General features: G+C 36.0%; 1 protein-coding gene across 6 annotated transcripts in view; it reads right to left on the minus strand.

Moving 5' to 3' along the window:
* usp9 (ubiquitin specific peptidase 9) overlaps positions 1–12,257 on the minus strand; it is a 266,944-nt gene that overhangs the window by 124,150 nt on the left and 130,537 nt on the right. For all 6 annotated transcript variants that reach the window (XM_072260457.1, XM_072260455.1, XM_072260456.1 and 3 more), the window contains 3 exons: positions 10,295–10,428; positions 4,933–5,020; positions 3,550–3,892 (listed from right to left, as the gene is read on the minus strand). In XM_072260457.1, the coding sequence (XP_072116558.1) occupies positions 3,550–3,892; positions 4,933–5,020; positions 10,295–10,428 (565 nt within the window). The remainder of the gene's footprint in view (positions 1–3,549; positions 3,893–4,932; positions 5,021–10,294; positions 10,429–12,257) is intronic.

Here is a 12,257-nt window from a genome sequence, read left to right on the forward strand (position 1 = left end):
ATATTATGTCACAACTCTTTCCTCTCAATTGCAGTGAGTACAAAATTATCTAACTGAATATCACAGGGTTCAAGCTCTCATCTTAGGGATCTATATGATCAATAGTTCACAATCTTTTGTTCATTAATGTTCCCCAAGACTCTACCATGCATGTTGTTTGTACTAGCCTCATTAATGTTTTCAAATATATCACCTCAAATTTATCTTGATTGAAGTTCATCTGCCATTTAGCATCCCAATTCACAAACATATTAACATTATTCCATAGCCTAAAACTTCCCTCCTTACTCCAAAAATCAGTATTCCACCGATCTTTGCATCACCTGCAAACTTACGATCTTGCCTCCTACATCCACACCCAAGCCATTCACGAATATTACAAACAGCGAAGATCAGTTAGATTTATTACCAACATATGTTGTGAAATTTGCTGTTTTAGTACAGTGCAATACATTAAAAATACTAAAAATTACAATAAGTAGTGCCATGAGAGAGCAAAAATAGTGAAATAGTGTTCATGGGTTGATTCATTGTCTGTTTACAAATCTGATGGACGGATGAAGCTGTTCGTAAAGTGTTGAGTGTGTGTCATCAGGCTCCTGTACCCCCCCTCTCTAATGGTAGTAATAAGACAGGAAATCCTGAGTGATGGGGATCCTTAATGGTTGATCCGCCTTTTTGAGGCATCGCCTTTTGAAGATGTCCTCAATGCTAAGAAAGCTAGTGCTCATGATGGAGCTGGCTGAGTTTGCAACCTTCTGCAGCTTTTCAGTTCTGTGCAATGGCCCTCCACACCATACAGTGCTGCAACAAGTTGGAATGTTGTCTACAGTACATCTGTAGCAATTTCTATGTCTTTGGTGACATACAAAACTTCCTTAGAACCTAATTGGCTTGCCTTCTTTGTAAATGCATCAATATGTTGGGCCCAAGATAGATCTTCAGAGTTTCTAGCAGCAATCCCTGAGGAACACTACTAGCAAGTTACCCAATCACTGAAACAACCTCCTGTCTCCTATTGCTGAGCCAATTTTGTATCCAGTTTGCCAATTTGTCCTGGATCCCATGGACCTTAACCTTTTAGATCAGTCTCCTGTAAAACAGTATCTCAGCAAACTATCCTTATGGCATTGCCCTCATCAGTAATCTTGGTGACAGTGTACGCAACACTTTGGAATGAACCTTATTTAGCTAGGCATTTAATACAACTACCTATTGGTAATGCAAGGTAACTGGAAATATCAAAACTGCAGACAGCAGAACTTTGCTTTTGAAATACAGTGCCGTGAAAAAAGTGTTCGGCCCCCACAACTATCAAAATTTTCACATTTTACTGTTTCATTTTTCCAAATCTGAAATATATTGATGTAGGATTTTTGAGTGAATCTACAACATTGTACATCATGTCAAATCAAAATCTGTCAACAATTTAATAAAAATTAACTAAAATTGAGAGGCTGAAAAAGTACTCATTCCCTTATGCTAACTTTCCTGAAGATATACTGTATCACCTTACCAATTCACCCAATTCGTTGATGTAATAAATTGGAAGACCACCTGTTTTCAATGAATTCACACCCCTTCACTCTGTAAGGTCCAACAGTATGCTAGATTTTCAACACAAAGATCAACAGTCACTCTGAGTGAGCTGCAGAAATCAGTGCTGCAACTGGAGATGAAGTTCATGGCTCCACAATTTCTAAGGCCTCATACAAAAGAGTATTTATGGAAGAGTGGCAACAAAGAAGCCCTGGTTAAAAAGCATATCCTTGCCCATAAAGACTTTGCAAAGAGTCACTCAGAAGATATTGCAAAGATATTGAACCAGGTCTTGTTGTCAGATGAGACAGAGATCCTGGATAAAAATCTGCTAGCCTCTGCCAGACTTAAACTGGGGAGGACGTTCATCTTTCATCAGCAGGACAATAACCCAAAGCACAATGCCAGAGCATCCACGGAGTGGCTTCAAATGAAGAAAATTGATGTCCTTGAGTGGTCCAGTCAGAGTCCTGACCTTAACATGACTGAACATCTCTAGCAAGATTGTTGTCCACCACTGCTCCCTAACTAACCTGGCAAGGAGAAATGGGCAATTCTTGCTCCATCACATTGTGCAAAGTTAATAAAGACTTATTCAAAAAAGACTACTGGCTATAATAGCAGCTAGAGATGAATTTTTAGTTTTTCATGCTTTACAATTTTCCTTTTTTGTTGGCCTCTGCTGCAAAAAAAAATTGTGTGATTCACAAATAAAAATTCTCAGTTAAAATGACCAAGATCCCTGGATGTAATACTCAATTATGTGAACAAAAGTTTGAGGGTTGAATTCTTTTACAAGGCACTGCATATCTCTATGTACTTATCAGTTCATTACTTAGATAAACAGCTAACATGATAGACCATGATGCATTATAGCGTTCTACACAAAACCTAAAGGGACAGGTGCACCAGGCCTGAGACGGGTACACAAAGAGATGGCTAACAAGTCACTAGTGCACGTAAATACTTAAGCATTGATACTCTACCAGGAGCATTAAAAATGATAAAATGAATGATGTATTGAGAATATCGGTGGAATTAAATAGATGGGAATGCCACTACCCACATCAGAAAATTATGACAGCCACAGATCACAGACAAAAACAGATAAGAATAAAGTTGTCTAGAATGATGGCTTATTTGCCAGGACATCAGAAGTTAAATGTTATGACAGGCAAGAGATTCCTCAGTTTGCACTGCATCTCACCTCTCTCAAATATGATCGTGTGTATATCTTCTGCACAGCCTATTGTTACTGTGTCAAAGTTGTATGCAATGTTTTATTCTCATTTGATCTCTATTTTAAAAGTGGGGAGTGGATAGATTGCTGGAGTTTATTCTGGGGAAAATGGGAGTCAGAAGAGGTATTAGGGAAATTTGAGTGGTGGGAGATGAATTAATTCAAAAATAACAGCAAAAGTAAAAAAAAAATTTGAGAATGACACATGAACTGACAAAATTGAAATTAATTTTGGAGTATGGCTGGGCAAGTTTTCACGAAAGGAATGCCTAGCATTGCTCAAACCAACAAAATTAGAAGCATTGCAAAAGTTCTTAAGAACCCAGTGAACAACACCTCCAGCAAAAAAAAAAATCAGTAAGCTATTTCAAATGTAATAGTAATAGCAATCTTTAAGGTTCCATTAAGATTAAACATTTATATTAGACATTTGATTCCTTAAATTGTCAACTTTTGGATCTTCCACATTTCAAGTTGATCTTCTATGTCAGATAACAGAAATTTCTGAATTCAAAACTTATCAACAGTTGACACATTTTGTTTTGAAAAAATTCTCAATTATCTACATTAGTCATACTTAACACTATCTCACACTTTTCCCTGCTCACACTTTCTCTTAAAAGCATTAGGAACAAAATTCTGTAAGTGCTATTATGACTATTTAAGGCAAAACAGCATCCTTGCTAATGTACCAACAATCATAACTTGTTATAGTAGTTAAAAATGTCATCAAATAATCAAAATAAAATAAAATCAGTATTTCTCCTTACCCTCCATAGATATTCCAGTCCAATTAACTCAAGGTCATCCATCATATAAGCTCGCCGTTTTGCTACAAGCTTCCCTTCTCGACAATTGACAGCTTTGAAAAAACGTTCAAAGCACTTCATTCCATTTTCCGTTAAGAGAGATGGATCCAGTTGTAAAACATTATTTTCAAAGAAGTCCTTGTTAATATCTGGGTCTAAGTCAGGCTCATCTCCCATTAACTTTGAAAACCACTTAAAACAGGCTTCACGATCACAAAGGTAAACGGCATTCTCAGCCAAGCATTTCCAGATCTGCTTTGCTTGAGGAGCACACAACCACAGCTGACCATCCTTTAATAAAAACCTGAGCAACAAAACAAATTTTGAGATTATACTTTTGGTAACATTTTCTGATTATGCCCTGGTGATGAAACTTCACATAACTGCATTGATCAAGATTACATGTTAATGACTTTCTATGCCTTAGTCCTAAGAAATTCACAGGTTTGGCTTCCCATCTCAAAAACTCACAACTTTGAAAAAACAATCAGAACTCGTCATGTTGATTTATTTTTCATCTTTTTGTTTTTCCTCACTTAATCTACCATCATACATACGTACAACATAAGAAAAAAATAGTTTATCAGGGGCCAAGAACCATCATGAACCCCACCTGCACATGGATACTCTGAACTGTGATGAGAAAAATGTGATCCCGTTAACTCAAAGGTTACAACAAAGGTAATATTCTCCCAACAAATCTGTTTTTTCCTAATAGAAAATAGTATTGTAGTAAGGCTAATAAATAAATAATGTTTAACTCAAGGAACAGTAGCTAATTTTCACACAAAATAGCTTTTTATTCAAGTTTTACTTGTGGAATAAATGGCCCGTCTAAAACTGGGACATCCTTTTGTATACAATTCAAATTCATTTACATAGTTTTTTAAAATTTTTGCTCTTTCTGCACAACTTATTTAATTCAATTTATATATTTCTTTCTGTAATTTATATTTTTAAATTACATATTGCAATGTACTAGTGCTTCATCTACATAGGTTTTAACCCTATCTTCCAAGTATGATGTCAGGCTTGATGAAACTATTATTTACTATTATAATAGAAAACAGAAATTATGCCTCCTTTGTACAACGAAGGGCTAAAGAAAGTAGATGTAAGTTTCCCCTTACAGAAATATTAAAAAAGTTATGTAGTTTAAAAACAAAAATATAAAGAGACTTTTTTTCTGTTGTAAATCTTCCATACTTCAGCTACAGTATGTATAGCTGAAGTAAGGTCAATTTACAAACAGTTCCTCATGTGGATGTATAGCAAGAAAACTTGACTGTCATGCTTATTATACTGTCAATCATTTCTTACATTTTCATACACACGCCAACTCACCTCAAGAAATTAAGTCTTTCTTGGACTTCCTGTACATGACTATAGCGGCTTCCCGATCGTACTGTTTGTGGATCATACTCTGGGTTCTCTGCAAGATGTACAAATGTCCATTAATGCACAGGAAACTCACTGGAATATCAATGAAAAAGACGTCACAGGAGAATTACATGCAAGTGTAAGCAAAATGTTGATAACATTTTAACACCAATTAAGAGACAATCTATATTGCACGATCACTATACTAGGATGTACAATTACACAATTTATTTGCAGCGAGGTTGAGAACTCTGTAACCACTCATGAGAGAACATTTTATTTCCATCAGTAGCAATTGAATACTGATACTTGCAACCACTTTTATAAAGACACAAATTCAATAAGTTTGTTAATCTGCTGTTAAGTTAGAAATAGTTCTACAAGTCAAGCTGAATTTTAACTAAACCAATGCAATAATAGCTTCCTCCTGACATATTTCCATTCCAACTTTGACAATTTCCTCAATCACCCTTTTTCAGAGCACTTCAGTCACTCTCAAGAGAAATAATGAAGGACCCCAATCAAATATTTTCAACTTGGAGCTCCAAGAACATTGAGAAGCCCCTGGAAGATGTGTGCTACACTCTGGTTTCACTGAACAAGAGCCTCCTTAGATGGAACGTCCAAATGATGCAAAATTGCTCCATTCCCCTTTCTAATCATAGGAAACCTATCACACTTTAGAACTTGGATAAGCATATGTGGGGACAGGTCAGAAGCATAACCCAATGCAAGTACTGCACATAGACAGAAGGAAATGTTGCAGAGGTGACAATGGTATATGGAACCATTCTGCAAGCTAGATATTATGGAGATCCTAAATCGGACTACTGCTCACATATTTTTAATGTACGTAGCTGTTGGATCAAAAATTGGCAACAAAAAAAGTAATCACCAAACACTGGATCTTATTTATAAATCTCACCCTTATGCACAGATTTCTCCATGTTCTAATTTTATTCTTAACTTATTCTAACAAAGATTTAAAACTCTTGATTCACTCATATCATCTCTTTTAAGTCTCCCATGGTACTTATTCAATCTGTTGCATATTTTACAGAATACTAAGTCAGATTCCTTCTTTCCAAGATATTCTTTAAAACCTTGCTTCACATCAATCTGCTTACTTGCATAAGATGCTTATTGGTATGTTTTTGTAAGCTAATTAGACAAAATCTGTCATCTTCTAGAAAGTGTGTTGCAAATAACAGTACTTACACTATTCTCAGAGAACTTCAACATACCAGGGGTAAAAAAAAAAGATCATTGATGACTTGGCAAGGATGAGGTATATAGGTGAGGGACAGAGAAAAATAAAGAGGGTGGAGAAAAAAGATCAGTAATTTAATACTTTCAGAGTAAAAATATAGCTGCGGTAAAGCCATAAGAACAAAACCTTTGCTAGGTTTAATACAGAAAGATTGTGAGAATTTAGTGATTACATAACTGAAATGTATATTTTCGTAAAACTATGCTCAGGAAAACAACAGGCAAAGCAATTTTGAAATAAAAATATCTTAGGATGGCAAAAAGATGTGCAATAACACCAATTGTTTGCCATCCCAAATTTCCCCACAATAATGCTAACTGTCTTCCATGTTCAACCATTCAACGACTTGCTCAAATACTTCAGAGAACAATGTTTGTATTCAAATATGGACCAGAATACTACATCAAAACTCTGGCTTAAATATAATAAATATAACTTATAGCTAATATACAAGGAAAAAGCAACCACTGGTCAAGACAAGAAAAGGAAATGTTTTGATATTAACAAAACACAGGTTACTGTAGCTTGATAAGATAGGGCAGAGTAGTTTCACCATATGTACAGTATTTATCCCAGACATGAAACCATATTAAACAAATGATGCAAACACCAAGTGGCAGTGACAACATTCAAGATATATTTAGTTTACATGCTGTGAAAGAAAATTTTACAAAGTAGAAGTTATTTTAAAAAGGCCAAGAATGGTTCTAATATGTAAGAAATGATACGCTCATAAATACTCTTATCAAAAATAGGTTGCATTTGGGAGTGGGACAAAGTTGTTATGGCTTACAAACAATCACTTGAACAATCACCAATCATGTTTTGTGACAGAGATTAAGGATGCAGTGTTTGGAGGTCTAAACTCAAATTCTGACTTGACAGTATTTAAGTAAATTAAATTTCTTCTTGAGATTAACAGAACTCATTGTACTGATCAATGTGTGCAATTAACAATGTTTGCATTAATATGTCAAAGAAAAACGGTGGGAGTTCTAAGCAAAATAGTAAAGCAGTGAGTATAAGCTTACAGACATTGACTGGGATTTATTCAATATATTTGAATGCATCTAAAAATTACATGAAAGCTGACAAAGATAGCAGATGACAGAAGGATAAGATATTCTTTTGCACAGGTAACTCGAGCAACTAAGTAAACAACAAATAATGAAGAGTTATATGGATTACAAAAATACATAAGATGCTTAGCACAGTTACTTCATCAAACAGATGTGTAGGACTTAGACAAATTGGAAGAATGGGCAAAAAAAGTGGCAGATGGAATGTAGTGTTGGGAAATATATAATAATGCATTTTGACAGAAAGAGCAATTTCACAAGATGCATACTATTGTCTAATTGGGAAGAAACGTCAAACATCAGAGCTGCAGAGGGACTTAAGAGTCTTTGTGCAAGACTCCCAGAAGGTTCATTGACAGGATGAATCTGTGGTAAAGAAGGCGAGTGCAATGTTGGCATTTATTTCAAAGGGAATAGAATATAAAAGCACGGGGATAATGCTGAGGCTTTACAAGACACTAGTCAGGCTGCACTTGGAGTATTGTCAACAGTTTTGGGCACCTTATCTCAGAAAGGATAGGTGGTCTTTGGAGAGACAGTCCAGAGGAGGTTCACGAGGATGATTCCGAAAATGAAGAGGTTAACACATGAGGAGTGTATGGCAGCTTTAGGCTCATACTCACTGGAATTCAGAAGAATTTTTTTTGGGGGGGGGTTCTCATTGAAACCTACTGAATGTTGAAAGTACTAAAGAAAGTGGATGTGGAGGGGATATTTCCTGTGGTGGGGTTTTCCAGAATTAGAGGAAATGGCCTCAAAATTGAGGAGTGACCTTTCAGAACAGAGTTAGTGAATCTGTGGAATGCCCTGCCACAGACTGCAGTGGAGGCCAAGTCAGTTGGTATATATAAGGCAGCAGTTGATCATTTCCTGATTGGTCAAGGCATCTAAGGATATGGTGAGAAAGCAGGTGTATGGGGTTGAGTGGGATCCAAGATCAGCTATGATGGAATGGCAGAGCAGACTTGATGGGCTGAATGGCCTAATTTTGCATCTATGTCTTGTGGTCTTACGACAATGTATCAAAACATGGGAACAAAGTGTATGCTACATGTTAGACAAAATATATTGAGTTTCTTTGGGGAACAGGAAGCTTTCTATTTGAATAACACAAATCACATGCCAGACACCATAATCATAGTACCTACAGTGCATATGGGCACATCAGTGGCACAGTCCAAGAGAGGTTCAACATAATGGCATAAAGAAAAAACTGCAGGAGTCCTAAATATTGTCCAAAATGACATGACTCAGAGCATCAAGTCAAACACAGATAAAATTTTAACCTCTTATACTAAGCGAAGCTTGCACAATTTGCATATGATTGCATTGTTTTCCTTTCTATGCTCCATTTTTCTCTCATTAGGAAGCAGCATAGGTACATAGGAAGTTGGACACTATGAACTGTACCTGTTTTGCAGGTCGGTGGTTGAAACTGGGAGCAGATATTGGGAATGCAGGGAGAATAAAAAGTGATACTCTTATGATCACTGTAAGTAGCTGTTTGAAAATCAGCGTTAGCTCAGAGGGCCAAAGGGCCTGTTTTCATGCTGTAGAATTGTATAACACTATTTTTCACATTGGCCGTTATGGGCATTGCTCCACTTGACAAACTTGTTCATCCGCTACCATGACCATCATTAGGGTGATAACTCAAGAAAACTGACTAAGTAGGTGGTTTGGTTGGTCATCATAGAGCTGAGAGATTTAATGCTGAAAAATTATGGTGAACATGGTAGCAGGTAAGTCAGCACTCTGGGAAATGACTATTTGTACTCGCTAAATGCAAAACCAGCAGCTTCCAGCAGGAACTAATTCTGGGATAATTTTTAAAAATACAGCAGTATTTTGCAGTTCTTCTCATCACCCTTTGTTCAAGTTCTTAACTGCTTCCTTTTGCCAATGTATTTGCAGTTTAGGTTGCAACACAGCAGATTTCTGAATTCAAAACTTAACAATCCATCTCCAGTTAGATACAAAATATCTATGTAATCATAGAATTATATGTATAGTAGATTCTGGTTAATTGAGACATGTTGGGAGAAGTACATTTTGGCACGATTAAGCAGCTGCCCCAATTAGCTGAAGTTTCATAGAAATAATTAAACAGGCATAAAAAAACAAATAACCATTATAGTTAAGTAATAAATTACATGTTTAAATACAGAACAAATTAGAACACTGCCATTCCTCCTACAATACTATAAAACTGTGTGTTAGTTCATAATATTTATCGACTGAGGAATTCATCTAGTGTAAACTGTGTTCTTTTGATTAACTGTAAATGAAAAAAATCATTGCAAACAGCCTTCCTACAATGATTTTGATAGCCTTTTCCAAATTTTTATTTTCATTAAAGATGATTGTCACTATCTTCAAGTTTTTGCAGTTTCTAACTTGAAGTACTGAAATGGTTTCATTTTCATTCCTGGCCATTTCTGGTACCTCCAAGTCTCAGTGCTTGAAACCACAGTTAGCAAAGCAATTCTAAATTGGCTCACTTTTTATTTCTTGCTAACTATCAGTGTCAAAATCACTTTTTTAAACAACATCAGTTTTTAAACTGATGCTATTTAAAAGCTGCTTTAAGCAAGGTGTCACATAAGTGTATGCCACTGACACTTAGTTAGAAACTGTTTGGCAACAACCTCCTGTCCCAGTTAAGGAGGTTAGTGTCCAAAATGAACAAAGGGAATCACAGCTATTTTGATTAATTTGTGTATTTTAAAGAGTTGTGCCAAATAAACAGCTGTCCTGATTAACCAATGGCTCAACTGGCCAAAATCCACTGTATTAGTTATCTTATGGCACATCTGAAACTTTCAAAAATTCACCCCCACCAGCTCTCAATTATAAACTTCAATCTATGTTATGGGAATCCAGATCTTCACAATTAAATGCATTAAGTCAAGTGAGAACTTGAAACTAAGATTGTAATGAATATTTTATTTTTCACGAAACATAGCATCATCTTTACCTTTGTGAAACTGCCGTATGTTTTCCATATACGCAGAGAGGTTTTCAGCTACCAAGGTGACCAACGAGTGATTATGTTGAAGCTGGTTAATCAAATCATGCCGATAGAACACATGAGGACTTCTTTGGGTCTGACTACAAAGAAAAGGCATGAGTTAATCAGCGGCACTGGATAATACTCAAAAATATATCCACTGTAGTAATGGACAATAAAGTAATTTCCAATATAAATACACAGGTGATCCTCACATTCTAGCCATTTGACTAACAAATTTACTCTGACAGCACTTAAAACCACTACCCAAAAACTTGAGCAGAATTTTTTTTCCCCGCATAGAACTAGTGGAAAAAGTAAATGAGAAACAATTCTTTTCTCAACCTGTGTTTATTAAAGATGATGCGGCTTATAGAAAATTGTGATAAAGTTCAAGTATATGTATGTCATCATATATAACCTGAGATTTGTTTTCTTACAGGCATACTCAGTAAATCCAAGAACCATAATAGAATCAATTAAAGATTGCACCCAGTAGGACTGATGAAAACCAATATGCAAAAGACAACAAATTGTGCAAATATAAAAGAAAAAAGAAATGACACTAATAAAGAAATAAGTTATTCCTACAGAGAACAAGATGAAGAGTTCTTGAAACCGAGTCCATTGGTTCCCACAAATGCAATCCCGTGAGTTATGGGGTTACCTCCTGTAGATACAAACTTGGCAAGAGGGGGAAGAAGAGGCAAAACAGTAAAAAGACATGTTGAATGCATTGAAATTTCTACTATTTTGCGAGATGGAGGTCATGGGATTGCATAAAAATGGTAGATAACTTTCCTGACATAAAAATGGATAAAATACATTTAAAAAAAAAGAAATTCATTAAAGGTAGAATGTTGTGGCATTTTGGGTAAACTAGCATAAAACTGGGTACAGTACCTATACATGCAAAAATTGACTATTTGGGTCAGATCCTGAAAGTAGCACACACAAAAATTTAAGACATTCACCACCCTGAGAAGCAATTTCTATGCACCTTAATTTTAAACGACTGGCCCCTTATATACTAACAATGCTTTTTTGCAATTCTCCAACTAGTAAAAACACCCCAATAGCTACATTGTCAAGCTCCCTTACATGTTCTTAAATAAGAACATAAAAGATAGAAAGAGCAGTAAGCCATTGCTCATCAACTCTGCTCCACCATTCAATAATATTCTGGCTGATCATGCTGTGAACTCAGCTCCACCTACCTGCCTTTTCCTCATAACCCTCAATTCCCCTGCTATGCAAAAATCTACCTGTGTCTTAATGAGGTAGCCTCTACTAGCTCCCTGGAAAGAGAATTCCACAGATTCACTACTTACAAAGTAGTTTTTCCTCATTTCTGTCAAATCTTGAGGCTATGTCCCCTAGATTTAGTGTCAATCAGAATCAGGTTTATTATCACTGGCAAGTCATAAAATTTGTTGTATTGTGGCAGCAGTACATTGCAAAACATAATTTTAAAAAACTGCAAATTACTAATATATATCTGGAATCAATATGGTGAACCTCATCTGCACTGCCTCCAAAGCCAGAACATTTTTCCTCAAGTAAGGAGACTAGAACTGCAAGCAGTACTCCAGTTGTGGCCTCATCAGTAGCCTGTATGGTTGCAGCATAACCTCCTGGCTCTTAAGATCAGATCCTCCACCAATGAAGATTCCATTTGCCTTTTTAATAACTTGTTTCACCTGCAAAACAACCTTTTGTGATTCATAAATAAGCAATTCTAAGTCCCTCTGCACTATAGCATGCGTCAATGTTTTACCGTTTATAATCTGATTTTTAAATTTTTCTTTCCCCAACATGGCCTGCTATGAAGATAAAGGGAAAAAAAGAGGCCGCTATCCAGTCATTTTAAAGAAAGCTGAACAGCCTGATTGAATAAGGTGATCTGTCATTCTTCTAAACCCCAAGGAAC

This window comes from Mobula birostris, chromosome 6, assembly GCF_030028105.1.
Source record: "Mobula birostris isolate sMobBir1 chromosome 6, sMobBir1.hap1, whole genome shotgun sequence".
NCBI lineage: Eukaryota > Metazoa > Chordata > Chondrichthyes > Myliobatiformes > Myliobatidae > Mobula > Mobula birostris.